Below are 18,281 nucleotides of genomic sequence, written 5' to 3'. Positions count from 1 at the left end.
AGTAAGGGGGTGAAAAGGGATGGAGGGAGGAGCAGCTGTTTTAGGAATGGTGGTCAGAGAAGATCTCACTGAGGAAGTAACTCGAGATAACCGTAGAGGAGCAAGAGTGGGCACTAAGGGTCCAAACACAAAGCTGGAGATGGTGGGGAAGCTGGCATTCAAGATGCATTTTGAAAGAAAAACAAAGAGGATTCAGTAAAGAACTAAATGTGGTTGCAAAGGGGAAAAAGACTAGTAATGATGACTACAAGGTTTTAGATTGGGAGACAATTTATGGGAACAGATGTTGCTATTAACATTTTCATTTTGCAGATAAGCAAGCAGCTTTAGAGATCCGAATAACCTGTCCAAGTTCACCCAACTGGTGAGTGGAATTACATACTTTTACTTTTACCTTCACAGCACCTGCTTAGTGTTATCTCCAATTTACAGATAGCCCAGGAAAGTGAGGCCCAGCTAGAAAGGAGCAGTCAAGAGTAGATACCAGCCGAAGCCGGTTTGAATAGAGTCGGCCTGGGGACTGGAAGGTCCCAGGTTCGATTCCGGTCAAGGGCATGTACCTTGGTTGCGGGCACATCCCAAGTAGGGGTATGCAAGAGGCAGCTGATCGATGTTTCTAACTCTCTATCCCTCTCCCTTCCTCTCTGTAAAAAAATCAATAAAATATACATAATATGTTTTTTGTTTTTTTTTTAAGAGTAGCTACCAGATCTGTCTAGTAGCTGATATACTTCCCAATAAAGGAGACAGGCTGGAAGACTGACAAGGAAAACCTAGGAGACAGGGTAGAAGAGGAACCGAGGTGTGAATAAAATCGCGCTCTCAAAAGATTCACTTTCATCGTTTTGAAATTCCCCAGTAAGATTCCAGGACAAACGCCATAGGCTGGGAGCCGCGGAGAGGTCAGCACTGTCGCCCATTGTAGTAAAGGGCTTCCTGGGTGGCCCCTTCAGAATCGCAGTTGCTAACTTAAAATGCCCATTCGTGGGCTCCACATACTGGAGTCTGCATTTTTTATTTTTTTTTCAAATGAGGGCTCCAGGCATCCTCGACGTACAGTCAAGTTTGAGAACAGTGGTTTGAACCCTGGCGGCCACCTCCTAAATTAGCAGGCTGGACATGTTCCCAAACTGGAAAAGATGGGGGCGGAGGGAGCGAGAGAGTAACAATAAAATCCTCCAAAGACGCTCGGCTTCCCCCTACGGGTGAGGCTCAAACCACAAGATTGGTTGGAGACGGCTGGAGCCGACTGGGTGCTGAGCCGCAGAATGTCCCGCAAGGCATTGTGGGACACAGGGGGCGGGGCCGTCAGCCGCTCCCGCCTCCAGCTTTGACGGCACGGCTGCCACGTTTCCATAAATCTAAACGCCTTCTGGGGGCGTCGCCGGATGCCCCGTGGCGTGACTGTAAACACCCTTCTTGTGTCTAAGAGCCTACAAGGCAAAGGAAGCCACTTCCCAAAGAGCAGTAACACATTTCCGGTGTGCCTTCGCTTTACGACTCGCGTTTCGCCGCCGAACCCAAAGGAAGCGGGAGCGCGGTTTACGGCAGCGCTGTCAGGTTTACGGCAGCGCCGGTCAGGTTTACGGCGCCGGTCACTGCGCGCGCATCTTCTCGCCTGTCCAGTCTTCTCAAGAGTGCAGCAGGTAGCGAGCCGTCTGGCCTGGTCTATCTTTCGCCATCCGGGCCGGTCGAGGCCCCAAAAGGTGAGTGATGTGTTCCGTAGGATTCCGGGGACCTCCGGCGCCGGCTTGGGCTGGGCCCGGCCTTCAGAGGCTCCCGGAAGAGACCCTCCGGACGTCCCCACCTGCGGCCGTTGTCCCTCCGCTGGAAGTGGCAGGAATCCGCCTTCCGGGGCCCAGGTCCAGCATGCGGGGTGCGTGAGGCCCCTGGTTCCAGACTCCGCTTCGTGGCCAAGGGCTGAGCGAATTTAATAATGTCACTTGGCCCAGCTGGGCTTCAGGGTCTTTTAAGTGGCCAAAGCTTGAGTTTCTGGGAATGCCAAGCTAGTCGGTGTTCGGCCCTGCTCTGAGGAGTTCCCAGTCTAAAAGTTTCCTTCCATTTAACGTGAAGTAGAAGGAGTATGTTTGATCTTAGATCCGAATCACCAGGGCTTGATGGGGTTCGACCTGCAGTGGCCGCAATAATTACACAGTACCGTGGCCTGCCTGCAAGAAGGCCCCTCTGACTGCCCAGCTGTCAGGCCATTTTAACTGAAGGCTCGGTTTGTCCTACCTGTTCCGTTCTGCTCACTTATTTCACATGTGTGGGAACCCGGACTTCCACCCCCAGGAAGAATGCCTGGCAAACTCAGTCTACCATTTCCTCGTTGAGCTGACAGATGAAGCCGACTTTTTAAAGTGTGTTTTGGAGACATCGTTGTGCTATTAAGTACAGTCTGAAACCCCAGATCTTTTCAGACTGCTCTCCAGCTAGATTATGATGGGAGAATGCTGGACTTACCCGCAGACAGCCCTGGGAATCAAGTCTATTTTGATGTGTAGATCAACCCCTTGATTTGGCTGAGCTACAAATATTTATCTCTAAAGTGGGGTGTGGGAGAGTTAGCACAGTGCCTGACACTGAGTAGCCGCCCAATACTTGAGTTCTGCGTCTGTCACCCCTTCCCTTGGGCCCCATTTCGGAGTATAACTTAAGTTCAGAGTTGGCGGGTGGAGCTCACAGGTTCATTCTCTCGCTGTCACCCCTGTAGGAAGCCTTAGTCTCCTTACTAACTTCAGTGTCCTGAGCTCTCTGACTGCTCTCTGGCCTCCAGAAATATTTGTGTAATGAGTTTTCCTCTGGGAGCTCACCATCTGAGCATATTCAGAGGGTCTTTGATAGAAATTGCCTAAAACATCTGTTGGGAGGCCCTGGTTTTTACCCTCCTGAGAGGAGCTATAGCATTAGACTGAAGCCAGACTGCCAGGGCTCCTATTTTTCATCAACCAGCATTATGACTTTGGGCAATTTCTTTTCTAAAAAGTAGGGTTAATACTGGTCCCTACCTCAGACTGTTGGGGGGGTTTAGTGAATGTGCATGGTATTCACTGAGAACAATGCCTAGTACTCAAATACCTGCGAAAGTTTGATGTATGGCCACTTTTATGGCCTTTTGCTTAGCTCTGTGTCCACTTGCCCTGCATAAGGATTTGCGTTGATGACAGACTACTGGAAGAACAAGAAAAGAAAGTTGAATTTCAGGATATACTTACAGACTCTTATTTTTCTCTGAGTAGATGTATTTTTACAAGTCTGAATAGAAATTGAGTAGCATTTACAATGAAAGAATTTTTGTGTGTTCACTAATAAAACAATGGACTTATTTTACACATGAAAAAATAGGATTAATATTTTATGTCTTGGTGAAGTTGTTTCTAAGAACCTGAACATAGTAATTACACTTGACTGCATTTTATCAAATCTTTGAGAGACCACCAAATTTAAGAGGCACTATTATTTTATGTAGCACCATTATTCTCTATAACAGTAAGAAAGAAAAACTGCCAATTTGCACCACCAAGCATGAGGTGCAAACTCATTTGAAAGATGTTACGGTGGGGAAAAAGTCAATGAAGTAGAGTAAATTAATTTTGTTAGTAGTCTTCTCAATTATAAGTATTCACAATGTTATTTACAAGAAAACAAAGGAGTAGCTAAGATGTGAGGGTTCCATTTCATATGTTGCTTTTTAATTTAATCTATGTCTTAGCTTACCTCAAATAGGCTTTTTTTTTTTTTTTAACCTTTAGGCTTTTCTTCATGAAGCTACTTACATTATTTGTATATTTAAGGTTGTAGAAGATGGCAAAGTTCATGACACCCGTGATCCAGGACAACCCCTCAGGCTGGGGTCCCTGTGCAGTCCCTGAGCAGTTCCGGGATATGCCCTACCAGCCATTCAGCAAAGGAGATCGGCTAGGAAAGGTACTTGTTTGTCAGCGGGAGTCTGAATCTTTAAGCCTGTGGCCGCTCCCCTCTCTGAGTTCATTCCATTTTATTCTCTCAGAAGCATTACTCCTGTGTTCCTTATAGGGACACCAGCTGGGAAAGGGTATGACCTCTGGATACTTCCAGTAGTCATAGGAGAGCGGGGCACTTACAAAGGCACTGTGAGCCGATCCTGCTGCTGTCCCACAGTGTCTCGCTTTGGGGGGTTTCTGGGTCAACAGAAAATTGCCTGCTTGACCTGTGTGCTCTGTCTTCCCTTGTTGCTCTTACCAGGTTGCAGACTGGACGGGTACCACATACCAAGATAAGAGGTACACGAGTAAGTGTTCTCTGACTGACTGCCCAATCATGTCCCTGGAAAAATGGTTACTTTTTCTGGTAACCTCCACCTGAAAGTGTTCTAGAATGGTGACAAGATGCTGATAATTCATAATTTAAGAGTTTATTCTAGACCCTGGCCACTGTCACATTTTTTGGAAGTAGCCCCCAAAATTAGACTGTTCGTTAAAGAAGTTTGACCTGTTATAGTGGGATTACTACTTCCATCCCCCATTTTTGAGGAGCCAGGTACCCTTTTATATTCCCATTTTGTATTTTATTGCTTGGGGTTTACTGAACCAGTGAAGCCACACAGTGGATTCCAGTTTAAAATTTCTGGGTTTAAGATGCTGATACAGTAAATTGGTTTTTTGTTTGGTTGGTTGGTTGGTTGGGTTTTTTATTGATTTTTTTTACAGAGAGAAAGAGAGAGGAATAGAGAGTTAGAAATATTGATGAGAGAGAAACATCTATCAGCTGCCTCTTGCACACCCCCTACTGGGGATGTGCCTGCAACCAAGGTACATGCCCTTGACCAGAATCGAACCTGGGACCTTTCAGTCCGCAGGCTGACGCTCTATCCACTGAGCCAAACCGGTTTCGGCAGTTTGTTTGTTTGTTTGTTTGTTTTATCAGAAATAGTTGGGCCAGGACCGACTTGGCTCAGTGGATAGAGCATCGGCCTGTGGACTGAAGGGTCCCGGGTTCGATTCCGATCAAGGGCATGTACCATGGTTGCGGGCACATCTCCAGTGGGGGGTGTGCAGGAGGCAGCTGGTCAATGATTCTCTCTCATCGATGTTTCTAGCTCTCTGTCCCTCTTCCTCTCTGTGAAAAATCAATAAAAATATATATTTAAAAAAAAAAAAGAAATAGTTGGAAGTGGCTCTCTGGAATAGTAAGATTAAAGGGGCAGCCATTAGACATGTCTGTCCTGGGCACCAGATGATGAGAGTGATGGTACTTATCCCATATTTGCCTCTCCTGCAAGAATAAACTTTAACTCATACTCTTACAGCCTAAGACAGAGAGTGGGATGGGTTGGTTTATCTTGAGTTCCTCAGATTCTGTCTTAACTTTAAAAGCCTTTAGATCAGAACTTTTCAAACTTGGATCACCTGGGGATCCTTTTTAAATGCTGGTTCTGAGTCAGTGGGTCTGGGTGAGGCTGTGAGTCTGCGTGTCTACAATGCTCTCAGCCAATGTTCAGGGTCCCAAGACCACACTTACGTTGCAGGGCTTTAGGCTGGGGTGTATTGTGAAGTCTGTAGGTGGTGGCTGTTACACATTATCTATCGCCTTTGCCTCCAGATAAGTACTCCTCTCAGTTTGGTGGTGGAAGTCAGTATGCTTATTTCCACGAGGAGGATGAGACTAGCTTCCAGCTGGTGGACACAGCGCGCACACAGAAGACTGCCTACCAGCGGAATCGAATGCGATTTGCACAGGTAGGCCAAGAACCAGCAGTCGACCGCCTTAGGGCTGTCAGTTGCTGCTAAAAGTGCAACCCTGATGAGAGGAAAGCATACTAGGGTCTTCTAATGAACTTCAGGGAGCTCCTCAGTGACAAACTATGTAAAGTAAACCTGACTAGGTCCAGCAATGCATTTAAATAGCTTAAATTTCTGTTGACCTAGGACATTATACCCCTGTGCTAAGAATGACGTTTGTGCCAGATGAAAGAGCATATCTGTGCCTATTACCTGGCTTAATTGCTAGACTGCAGACTTTATTAAGCAGATGGTCCAGTTGGATCACATCTTATTACATAAAGAGGCAAACTCAGCAACTCTAATAAGAGCCAGTAAACTTACTTCAGTAAAATATGTGTGTGAATGTACATCTAAGCTAATTCCAAGTATTTACTCAACTAAACCCCCAAACTGATGATTATTAGATTAAAAGCAAAGTAAAATGTGCAACTTGGCCCTGATATGTGTGGCTCAGTTGGTTGGAGCATCATCCCATACACCGAAAGGTTGTGGGTTTGAGTCCCAGTCAGCGCACATAACCTAGGTTATGGGTTTGGTCCCCAAGGCAACCAAATGATGTTCTCTCTCTGTGTTTCTCCCTTCCTCTCTCTAAAATCAATAAAGCATTTAAAGAGTAATAATAATAAAATGTACAACTTGGATTTGGCATTCTGAACTTAGGCTAATAACCTTCCATTAAGCACTTCCTACTGTAGCCCAATCTCAAAGATTTTAACATGGATGTTTTTCCTAATTCTCAGCGGAATCTCCGCAGAGACAAAGATCGACGGAACATGTTGCAGTTCAACCTGCAGACCCTGCCTAAGAGCGCCAAGCAGAAAGAGAGGTGAGGCTCCATCCTGCCAGAACAGGGCATTCTTCCGGGACTCCAGACACTGAACTCATTAGGCCAAAGTAGGAAAATGGTTGTCTTCCCCGCTATTGCAAACAAAATCACCTTCCTAAAGTAGATGAAGCCAGTGTTTCAACCTGACATCACCCCCTAAGGGCCAGTTTCAGTTCAAAGCAATAGCACGAGCAAGAAACTATTTACAATGGACATGCATGCTGAGGGAACCAAGGCAAATAAGAGACTCCGGAGCTTACCTAAGCTCAGCTCTGCCGGAGCAGAACTCCATTCGCACTGGGTCCTATGAGCCCTCCTGGAGCTGCGCAGTGCAGTGGCCTGGCCCAAGTCGGGGCTGCAGTGGACAGTCTCTAGATGGAGTAAACTATAACTGGTCAGTATTGAGGACAATATGCCCTACCAGCCAGTCAGCAAAGGAGATCATCTCTTTTGTTCCTCTTTATTAGTCCTCACTTTTCTTAAAAATCTTCACTGAAGGCACAATTTTCCTGTCTTTCCAGAGAACGCATACGACTGCAGAAAAAATTTCAGAAACAATTTGGAGTGAGGCAGAAATGGGACCAAAAATCACAGGTAACGTATTTGTGCCAGAATTCTATCTAGGCGTTTGATTTTATTTGTTTGGTTTTGTAACAGAATTCATATACTATACAATTTGCCCATGCAAAGTGTGCAATTCTGTGGGTTGTATATTTATAGAATTGTATGATCATAACTGTAGTCAATTTCAGAACACTTGCTTCACTTTGAAAAAGAAAGAAGGCCTGTACCTTTTAGCAGTCAGCCACTATTCTCCCCTAACCCTAGACTACCACTATTCTAGTCTCTGTCTCTGGGTGTGCTTGTTCTGTCCATTTACTCATATAAATGGAATCATGCAATGTGTAATCTTTAAGGTACATCCATGTTGTGGCATGTATCAGTTCTTAATTTTTTTGTATTGCTGAATTCCGTTGTATGGGTGGACCACATTTAGTTTAGCTGTTCACCAGTTGGATGGACATTTAGGTTGTTTACACATTTTGCTATTATGAAGAATGCTGCTGTGAACATTCCTGTACGAATGCTTGTGTGGACATTGTGAGAATAAAAGACACATGTAAGCAAGAGCGTAGTTGCAATTGTTAGAAGTTACATTTTGCTAAATGAGATGGTTGCTGTGTTAAGAATAGATAGCCAGTAGCTTAAGAGAAATCTGAAGGGGGCTGCTACAGCTCCTGTGTGAAATGTAAAGAGCTGCTGTTCCTTGGTGACATCTTAATGAGGGGAGGGATTTCCCTTTGGTTTTGAACTCTTGATCCCTCAGTCCTCTTCTAGATTGTAGGCTCCTGAGAGTCGGGAGGAGGAAGGGGTTTCCGTGTTTTAAAGAATAGCCAGCACGTAGTTAATGTTCTAGACATTTATTGAATAAAAGCCCTTTGTACTATAAACCTGCCTTTAGCTGTGTTTTACACTGGCTGGAATTCTTTTCCCTCCAATGGTTTTCATGACAGAAACCCCGAGACTCTTCGGTTGAAGTTCGTAGTGACTGGGAGGTGAAAGAAGAAATGGACTTTCCTCAGTTAATGAAGATGCGCTACTTGGAAGTCTCAGAGCCACAGGACATGTGAGTGGCATCTTTTACTGCTTTCCATCATGCTCTCGTGGGTGGACCAGCTGGTGGTGAATATTTTCCAAAGCCCCAGTATAAACTTCGGGTCACATTGAAGTTCCTGGCATTGCAAGCAAAAGAAAGAAATAAGTTATATAGCTCTTTTTGGCAGAAAGAGAACAGGAGCAAAGCAGAAAGAAATTTGCTGATATTAAATTGCAGGTTTTGTTCAGCTTCCTGGAATCCTGAGCAGAAAAGAAATAGAATTAAGTTATATGGCTCTTTTGGCAGAAGGAGAAAGACAGCAGTTGTTCAGGACAAGCAAAGCTTTCCTGACACTTTGGAGGGCTCCTTGCCTCCAGGGCACGTAGTGGGGATAGCTTGAAGCATCAGACCCAACATCAGCACCCCTGGATGCCTGTCAGTCCTCATCTCCCGCCTTTAAAATGGGAGGTTGAGCTGAACCCGTTGTGTTCACATTATTATCTGGAACCACATTGGGAGCTAAGGGAGCGAGCACTGAGAGTTCATCTCCTGGTGCAGTCAGATACTGTTTTCACCTCTTTACGTATTAGACTTCTAGATAAGACTTCTGAATAAGACTCCAGATTCCAAGGCATAAGAGAAAAAGCGGGTGATCTTCCCCCTCACTTTGCATGTCTTGCCCACTCTCCCTCCAGCGAGTGCTGTGGGGCCCTGGAATACTACGACAAAGCCTTTGACCGCATCACCACGAGGAGCGAGAAGCCCCTGAGGAGCATCAAGCGCATCTTCCATACCGTCACCACCACAGACGACCCTGTCATCCGAAAGGTGTGCACCCCTCCCGCTCACCCCCTGTTAGGGATGCCCCCAGCTTCTACAGCCAAGGCCCAGAAAGAACAGAGGACCCAGGGTTGGGGCTTGGAAAAACCCCTCTGGATAAGTCTTCTGAGTCGGACTTAGGGGGTGGTGGAAATAAAGGCACTCCGCTGCCTGGACCATGAATGCTGGAGTTACGTAAAGCTGGATAGAAATCCTAGCACGTTTGTCCTAGCCCCACCTCTCGGGGACCTTCACTTTCTTCCTGTAAAATGGAGTAAATGCATTTATCACATGCAACTGGGTTGAGGATGGCAGAAAGCGCCTGAGCAGTGCTTTCCTGGAACGTGGCAAGTGTTCACTGAGCTACAGACCTGCCTGGCCCTGACAGCCGACAGAAGCCAGCTGGCTGAGAGCTGCAGCTTCGCTCAGACAGCTAGAGGTGCAGGTGTTAATGTGTGGGCGTGGCTGGGAAGGCTTCTCACTGAGGAGTCCTCTCCTCGGTGTGAATGGCAGTTAGACCTGAGGGTGTCCTCACTTCTCTCTCCTGTCCTGTCTGCAGCTGGCAAAGACCCAGGGGAATGTGTTTGCCACCGACGCCATTCTGGCCACACTGATGAGCTGCACCCGCTCCGTGTATTCCTGGGACATAGTGGTCCAGAGAGTCGGATCCAAGCTCTTCTTTGACAAGAGGGATAACTCTGACTTCGGTGAGAGGCCTGTCTGGGACAGCACAGGGCAGTGAATGTTTTCATTGGCTCAGAGCAGTTCCTTGGTACTGGAGAAGGGGTGGCAGAGGGCCTGTCTCCCTGCAGGCGTTGGCAGCTTGTCAGACCCCCCCAGTCTCCTCAGGCATGGAAAAGGACCTGTCACTGCAGTCCCTCCTTGGGGCGGCAGCATTCTGAGTCTTTGCAGTGCCCCAAAATTGTGCTTCCAAATGTTACTCATTTACTCTTGTAACTTCTGTCATCTCTCCATACCATCTTTAGTATTGATGTGTATGTTTTTAATTGATGGGGTATTTATATTTCACTGTATTTATAAAGAAAAATATATGTGTGTGTATGTTTTATACCAAGTAGTATAAAACATATACATACCTGCCGTGACTGAAAATCAAGTCACTCGACAATAACAGCAGTGAAACAAAACAATCTAATTACATTGTGCGCCTCAGGCCTTGTCTCTGTTGAAAGCTGATAAAATCAAACATTCTGATAGAATCCAAAAGGATTGAAAGGGATAGATGTTTACACTGTGATTGAATTTAATGTTAGAGCCCTCCCCCCTTTACCCCCTGTTGTCCCACCTTGGGAGTCCCATGGTAATAGGTGGCATTTATTTGAATGAGGGCATTTCAATCACCACATCTCCCCATGGTGCTGTGCGCGTCATCAGTGGTTCTTTGGTGGGTGGGTGACCATGCTGCCACTTTTGCAGATCTCCTGACAGTGAGTGAGACAGCCAACGAGCCCCCTCAAGATGAAGGTAATTCCTTCAATTCGCCTCGCAACCTGGCCATGGAAGCAACCTACATCAACCACAACTTCTCCCAGCAGTGCCTGAGGATGGTGAGGAAGGGCAGTGTCTGGGCATGCGCTGCCTTTTGTCAACTGCAACCACTTTCCTGAGCATCTGCTTTGTCCTAGGCTCTGGGCCTGTGCGATTGAGCAGGACAGATAGGGTCCCTACCTATCGCCAAGGAGTGTCACCCTTGGCCTTTGAGGTCACACTGCCTGGCTTTGAACCCTGGATCCAACACTTCATAGCTTTGTAGTGTTAGACATGTCTCTTTTCTGCTAAACAGAACACTAATACTTGTTTCACACAGGCACATTGTAAAGGTTCCATCAATTATTTGACACCTGCATTGTGGTGTACAAGTTCCTGCCCCTGGGAAGCTTCATTATAATGGAGGAGGAAAGGCAATAAACCCTAAATACATAGAGATGTGTGCTATTGAGAAAAATGAAATGGGAGAGGCATGGTTGCTAATTAAATGAGATGCATGGAGCACACAGTCGACACATGTAGTTGTTGGTAAACACTATCTGTTAACATCTTGTCATTCATGGGGTGCTTGTGCTCGGAAGGAGTAAGTAGGCAGACAACATGCAATGAGCTCAGCCCCTTCAAGGGCTCCAGGAACCCAGCCTCAGCTGTAACTAAGCGGAGTTTCAGAGTCTGGCCGATTGGCTTGGCGACAAACAGGTGCTGTCTTGTGACACCTTTGTCATCTTTGCAGGGGAAAGAAAGATACAACTTCCCCAACCCAAACCCGTTTGTGGAAGACGACATGGATAAGAATGAAATCGCCTCTGTTGCATACCGGTATGTCACCTCGGGTGGGGTGTGTGCAGACCCCACCCTGTATGGGGTGAAATACCTGCAATTTAGGGTCTGAGGTGACCATCTAAGTTTCTTCATTCCAGATACCGCAGGTGGAAGCTAGGAGACGACATTGACCTGATTGTCCGTTGTGAGCATGATGGCGTCATGACCGGAGCCAATGGAGAAGTGTCCTTCATCAACATCAAGACTCTCAACGAGTGGGACTCCCGGGTGAGGCGCACCTCTGGCACCCTCTTGGGGCTCCACGTCTGCAAGGCGTGTTGTCTCAGGCTACTTGTCCCCTGTGTTACTTGGAGGGCTACTGAGATTTTACCTTCTGGGTGTTCCCTCCACTTAATGCAAAGATTAGCTTTTATTTGGCTCTGCAGGACACGCTGCAAGTAAAACGTGCTTTCTTCGATTTTCCTTTCTGCTCTCCGCTGGTGTGCCATAATTGTTGGACTGAAGCTACCCAGGCTTATTGCCTGAATTTGAACTGGGTGGCAGTGCTCCTGGGTGCCGCTGTAGAGAGTTCTCAGTGGGAAGGACAGCTCCAAGGCCAGGCTGTGCTGAACGAGTGGCCAGTGAGAGGGAGCACAGAGGGCATTGAGCTCTGCCTTCATCAGAGCCAAGGGTTACCCCCCCCCCCAGGTGTTCCTCAGTCTCCAGCCCCTGCTGGAAGGTTGGCTGTGGCCTTAGCTCTGGGCCAGTGGCCTTTCCTTAGACTTCCCACCATGGCTCCCCGTAGCATTTGGCATTGTAGCTTTTCCTGTGTCACTGTGTGCACGACTCTGGTCTCATATATTTCTCAGCTTCCTTCACATATTTTCTGTGCTGGTTCCACTCTTTTATCTCTAGTGGATCCTTCTCTTAGGGTCAGTCGCCTACACGACTCTTTTTGCTATAATTGCTTCTTTATACAGCCTTATGCTAATTTTCTTTTGCTCTGTAACAAATTAAAAGAAAGTTGGGGGCTTAAAACAACATCCATTAGCTCTTAGTTTGGTGGCCAGAAGTTCAGCATCATATGGTTTGGTTCTCTGCTCAGAATATCAGAAAGCTAAAATCAAAGGTGTTAGCTGAACTGAATTCTCATCGATTGATTCTGGAAGAAAATCCACTTCCAGGCCCATTCTAGTTGGCAGAACTCAGTACCTTGAGTTAATAAGACTGAGGTCCCCTATTCTCTTGCCACCTACCAGCTGGGGCCTCGCAGCTCCTAGTGGCCATCCATACTCCTTGCCATGTCTTCCATCTTCAGACCAGCAACAGCATCAAATCCTTCTCGTGCTTTGACCCTCTGACTTCCTCTATCTCCAAGCTCTACACCAGGTTGAATAGACTCCCATGGTTAGGTGAGGCTCACGCAGGTGATCTATCTTTTTTTTTCCTCACCTGGATATATGTTAATTGATTTTATTTATTTATTTATTTATTTATTTATTTATTTATTTTAGAAAGGAACGGGGAGAGAAACATTGATTGGCTGCCTCCCACACACACCCTCACCTGGAATCAAACCCACAAACCCACATGTGCCCTGGCCGGGAATAGAACCTGCACCTTTTGGTACACATGACAACGCTCCAGCCAATGGAAGCACACCGGCCAGGGCAAATGATAATGGTCTTACCTCTGACTTCCTATGTCCTGGCCCACTCGCTAGCCAAGCCCAGTAGGGCGTTCCTTCTCTGCCAGAGGAGGTGCCGGGCTCACCTTCGCTCCTGACACGCGGGCTTTCCTTCCGCAGCACTGTAATGGTGTTGACTGGCGACAGAAGCTGGACTCCCAGCGAGGAGCCGTCATTGCCACCGAGCTGAAGAACAACAGCTATAAGTTGGCCCGATGGACCTGCTGTGCTTTGCTTGCTGGATCCGAGTACCTCAAGCTTGGGTGAGATTCCTGTCCGGGAGTTGTGAGCTCACCCTCTGGAAGGAGGTGTCCGCGGTCAGGGAGACAAGGGCTTGCCTTTTTCTCCTTGAAAAAAGTCAGGTGTCCCCATTTAGCCCACATCTGTCCCCAGAATCTGCCCCTGTCACTAACACCCCATTCTCCCCACTAGTTACGTGTCCCGGTACCATGTGAAAGACTCCTCGCGCCATGTCATCCTGGGCACCCAGCAGTTCAAGCCCAATGAGTTCGCCAGCCAGATCAACCTGAGCGTGGAGAACGCCTGGGGCATCCTGCGCTGCGTCATCGACATCTGCATGAAGCTGGAGGAGGGCAAGTACCTCATCCTCAAGGACCCCAACAAGCAGGTCATCCGGGTCTACAGCCTGCCAGACGGCACCTTCAGCTCGGACGAGGACGATGAGGATGAGGAAGAGGAGGAGGAGGAGGAAGAAGGTTTGTACAAGTCTCTTTCTGAAGTCTCTAACGCGGGCTGCCAGGGGCCAAACTCTATGGCCACATTGCTCCTGGACTTTGATGTAAAACTTTTTGAGGGCTCCCTGAGACATGACTGCATTTGAGTGGCATTCAGTCTGACTCCAGGAACTGGCTTCACAAGCCTTTCGGGCACATGAAGGGGGAGGGGAGGAAAGGGGTCTTTAGAGGCTAGGTGAGGAAGAGAGAGCAAGACAGTGGAAGTCCCTGATATTAGCCAGTGGCTGAAGGAGAAAAGCTCTGGGTTAGTTACATGGGCTTAAGCTATCTTTCTTGCTTCGCCAGCTGGGGACTAAAGGAAGTATGTCAGCCCTGTGAGGATCTGAAAGACTTGGTTTCTGGGTGGAGGTGTTAAATCATAAGCAGTTCACCAGTTTCGCATGGCTCATTTCTTTCTTTAACATTCTGTGTCTTTCAGAGGAAGAAACTTAAGCCGGACAGTGATGTGGAGCTGGAGTGTGTAAATCCACCGAGCCTAGGAGGGCCTTTGATTCCTGGTAGAATGTGTGTCTGATACCTGCGCTCTGGAATTTAACAGATGGAATAAAGTATAAGTCTCTTTAGTCTCTTACCCTCAACACATGCCTACATTATGATTTGATTGACAGCCTTCCTTCTCCAGGTAGCCCTTGGGGGAGGGAAGGTGGATACGGAAGTTCCTTTCTGGAGTTCTCTGGGTTCTATCCTTTATTGAGCATTTTGAGTTTACCATCCTGTTAGAGGTGGATGCCCTAGACTTCTCTGTTCTTGGAACCTGTGAAATTATCTTTTCCTGGAGACTTAATTGTGAGGTCCCACAGAGGTCCACCTGAGAAGTCCATTTCCATAAGCTGGTCATGTGCCAAGCCTAACTGCTGCCTTTAGAGACACAGTCACTAGTAAAAGGTGAAGCAGGGCGCAGTCTCTGGAGGTTGAGGTGGGGCTGTTGCTCACGGAGACTCCCTCAGAAGATGGTGGCATTCCACTGGGTGGTGATCAAAATGGTTGTAAATGGTTTTCAAGCGTGGCTTGAGCTGGTGACCGTCTCAAGCTGGCACTCAAAGCAGTGTTTGTAAATCAGAGTTACAGATGTTTAGGATATATAAAACTTATTTTAGTAAGAACACTTTTTATTAAAGGGATAGTGTTCTGTTCTTGGGACTAAGAAGTAGTTACATTGCCAGGTATTGTACTAAGCTTTCTGGAAATACCCAAGCCTGACACAGAACTTACAATGTTGGTGGAAGGGATACCATTGTACAGATGAGGAAACAGGCTCAGCTTCTGAGTAACATCCTAGATTTTAATCAAAATTGTGCCTTAAAAAAAACAAGTGAAATGTACTTTGTTAGAGTTATTAGAAAGATAGAGCATAAACGTGCTTCTTGGGGAGTTTTCAATGTAGGTAGTGATAAAAATGATGGATGAAAGTGGTGTGACAGCCCTAACCAGTTTGACTCAGTGGATAGAGTGTCCGCCTGTGGAATCAAGGATCCCAGGTTCGATTCCAGTCAAGGGCATGTACCTTGGTTGCAGGCATATACCCAGTAGGGAGTGTGCAGGAGGCAGCTATCCCTCTCCCTTCCTCTCCGAAAAAAAATAAATAAAATACATTTTTTTGAAAAAAGAAAAAGAAAGTGGTGTGACAAGTGCTAAGGGTTTTCAAAATTCAACTAATACCAAGCTGCCTCTTGCAGACTCATGATGCAATCCAGGTGGATTTGCTGGGACAAGGGGGCAGGCGGAAGTTGGGTTTCGTGCCAACAAAACATTTTGCATCGGCTTCCAAACACTTCATTTCTTTGATCTATCCCCTGCTCATCTGTTCTGTTTGGCTCCACCAAATTGATTGCTAAAAACAGTCCTAACTCAAAAGCCTTGGCTAGCATCCTGCTGCCTACAATCCAGGTTCAGCCTGGTCTCCAAGCCCTGCCACACTTCATCTGTCCTAATTTCCCGTTACCAAATACGACCAGCAACTATTTTAGATACTTCCATTATTTGGCAGCTTCCATTCTCAAATCTTCACAACCACTAAGAGGTAGACCTCCCTACTTTATTTTTGGTTAGGTATTTTTCCTAGCCTGGCTGGTTTCAGTTACTGGAGAGTGCACTGAGGTCATCGTAATGAGTGAGATTGTTTCTGTTCTAATGGTGCTTTTCTCTGATGCTGATACAGGCTATGAAAATTATAGGTAAGTGGCATTTGTTAGTGTTTTCCTTGGTCTGAGAAGGCAAGAGGTTTCAACTATTTTTTTAAATATGTTTTTATTGGCTTCAGAGAGGGGGTAGAGAGAAACATCAATGATGAGAGAATCATTGATCAGCTGCCTCCCGCACACCTACCCACTGGGGATCGAGCCTGCAACCTAGGCATGTGCCCTGGCTGGGAATCGAACTGACCTAGTCAATTACACTCAACCATTGAGCCAAGCTGGCTGGACTCAGCTATTTTTTATGAAAAGAAGCTCCAGCCGAAACTGGTTTGGCTCAGTGGATAGAGCATTGGCCTGCGGACTGAAAGGTCCCGGGTTCGATTCCGGACAAGGGCATGTACCTTGGTTGCGGGTGCATCCCTGGTGGGGGGTGTGCAGGAGGCAGCTGATCAATGATTCTCATCGGTGTTTCTAACTCTCTATCCCTCTCTGTAAAAAATCAATAAAATATATTTAAAAAAAAAAAAAAAAAAGCAGCAGCTCCAGCCATGCAAAGCTAGAATATAAAGTTCTTTCCACACTAGGCATGGCTGCTTTCCCATGAGAACCCTCAGTTCCATCTCACTGGACCATATTAATGCCTCTTGAAGGTTCCAGTCCTTCCCTCATAAATGTACTCTGTTCTGTCCATGTAAATCTTGATAAAAGTTATGGCACATTTTAACATAATTGACGGTTCTGTGGGAGGAGCTAGAGTTTAAGGGAGGCGTTCTTGCATCCTATGCCATTATGAGAATCCCACAGAAAGCTCTGGTGGTCATCTGGTTCCTCTTCTATAAATTGCTCTTTCATTCTTGTCTAATTTGGTTGTACATGAGGCCTGCCATATTTTTCCTAATTCTTTTTGATCAAAGAATTACCTACTTTATACTGTTTCCAAGTTGATAATCTCATGCAGTATCCATATCCCACCTCTGGGAGGCCAGCTACAATCATCCTGTTCACTTGAATCCTGCTGTGCCTCCACTCCAGCCACACCACTGCTAAAGTGGGTTTATGTTTAAGTGTCCTACTGGCCACTTTATTTACATTACCAGGTTCATAAAACATTCATGAATGAATAAAAAACATTTTATAAAGAGCTCATAATTGAGTGAAAAGGGGATTTTAATTCCAAGCTCCACCTCTTAACTGTTATTTTAAGCAAATCACTCTAACCCTATGTAGGTTTTGGCCAATGGCTACAAAATGGGGTAAACAATTTTTGGCTACCTCACTGGTTGGTGAAAGATCAAGCTAATCATGAATGTTTCTTAATAGACTGAATCGTTGTAGTGTCCATATAAGAACTTTCAAACCTTTAAATAATTTTTATAAGGATAGACTTGGAAGCAAGATCTCAACAGACAGAAAAATGCTTCAGAATGACAGTTTGCAAAAAAATCTGATGAACAATATTAACTGTTGAATATAATAGAATCAGAGGTATGGAAGGGGAGTGAACTGACGATTCTTGGGGAAAAGGGGAGAGGGGGGCGTGGGAAGAGACTGAACATAAACTGTGCACCTATGGATGAGGACAATGGGGAGAGGGGAAAGGGCAGAGGGTGGGGTGGGAACCTGGTGGAGGAGAGCAATGGTGGGGGGGGGGGGAAGGAACATTTGTAATAATATGAAAAATAAAAACTTATTAAAAAAAATAAATAAAATAAAATAAAATTCGAGGCTTGATCAGAAAAAAAAAAAAAAGAATGACAGTTTGCAGCTTTTATGCATTTAGGATTAAAGAGGGGAAGGAAAGTAAGATGCAGGAAGGTGGGGATCCTTACAGGATAGTTAAGAGTATATGCTCTCTAGATCGTGGTTTGGGTTGATGGATCTGAAAGGTATTTCAAAGGTGTGTTAGTCCTAGATGCACAAAACAATGGACGGGACTTGCTTAAGGCAAAGATGAACCTTTTACTAAAGAATGCTTATGCCAGTTAGGAATTATCAGATCAACCTGTGAAGTTACTTCCTGTAGAATCCCTTTCTTAGTCCACAGTAGCAAGATCTGTTAATTGGTTTTCTGTTTTGACTTCATCAACCTGGTTTCCAGTCCTCAAAACCTGGGTAGCCAGCGAGTCTTTAGCTACATCATTGGTTTAACGTAAGAGCTGGAATCACCTCCAAGAATAATCTGCTCCCGCGCCTCACAAGTGAAAAGGCACAGCTTGAAAACAAGAGCCCGCACCGGTGCTTGGAGGGGACCTCTAGCCCTGGCACCGCAGCCCCCCCACCCCCCTGTCCCTCCAGGCAGCACGTGCAGGCCTCCGCGCCGCCGCCTACGGACCCCGCAGGCCCACCGTCCGGCGTGCGGCACGCCGCGCACGTGACCCCGCCCCCAGCCATTGGCCCGGCGGGCGGGGCGGGGCGGGTCCGCGGCGGGC

At 46.5% G+C, this 18,281-nt stretch overlaps 1 protein-coding gene across 1 annotated transcript; it reads left to right on the top strand.

Moving 5' to 3' along the window:
- The first annotated feature begins 981 nt into the window (after positions 1 to 981).
- On the top strand, positions 982 to 14,295 carry EIF3D (eukaryotic translation initiation factor 3 subunit D). The gene is made up of 15 exons (XM_084876784.1): positions 982 to 1,706; positions 3,795 to 3,927; positions 4,225 to 4,270; positions 5,581 to 5,717; positions 6,503 to 6,588; positions 7,110 to 7,182; positions 8,103 to 8,215; positions 8,881 to 9,013; positions 9,564 to 9,711; positions 10,442 to 10,572; positions 11,247 to 11,332; positions 11,434 to 11,563; positions 13,083 to 13,225; positions 13,395 to 13,678; positions 14,136 to 14,295. The coding sequence occupies exons 2-15, from the start codon at positions 3,805 to 3,807 to the stop codon at positions 14,147 to 14,149; spliced, it is 1,647 nt and encodes a 548-aa protein (XP_084732910.1). The 5' UTR covers positions 982 to 1,706; positions 3,795 to 3,804; the 3' UTR covers positions 14,150 to 14,295.
- Positions 14,296 to 18,281: the final 3,986 nt, after the last annotated feature.

Source organism: Pipistrellus hanaki (assembly GCF_964339955.1).
Source record: "Pipistrellus hanaki genome assembly, chromosome: 3".
NCBI lineage: Eukaryota > Metazoa > Chordata > Mammalia > Chiroptera > Vespertilionidae > Pipistrellus > Pipistrellus hanaki.
Note: the sequence above shows the minus strand (reverse complement) of the source record. Positions and strands in the feature narration are given on the sequence as shown.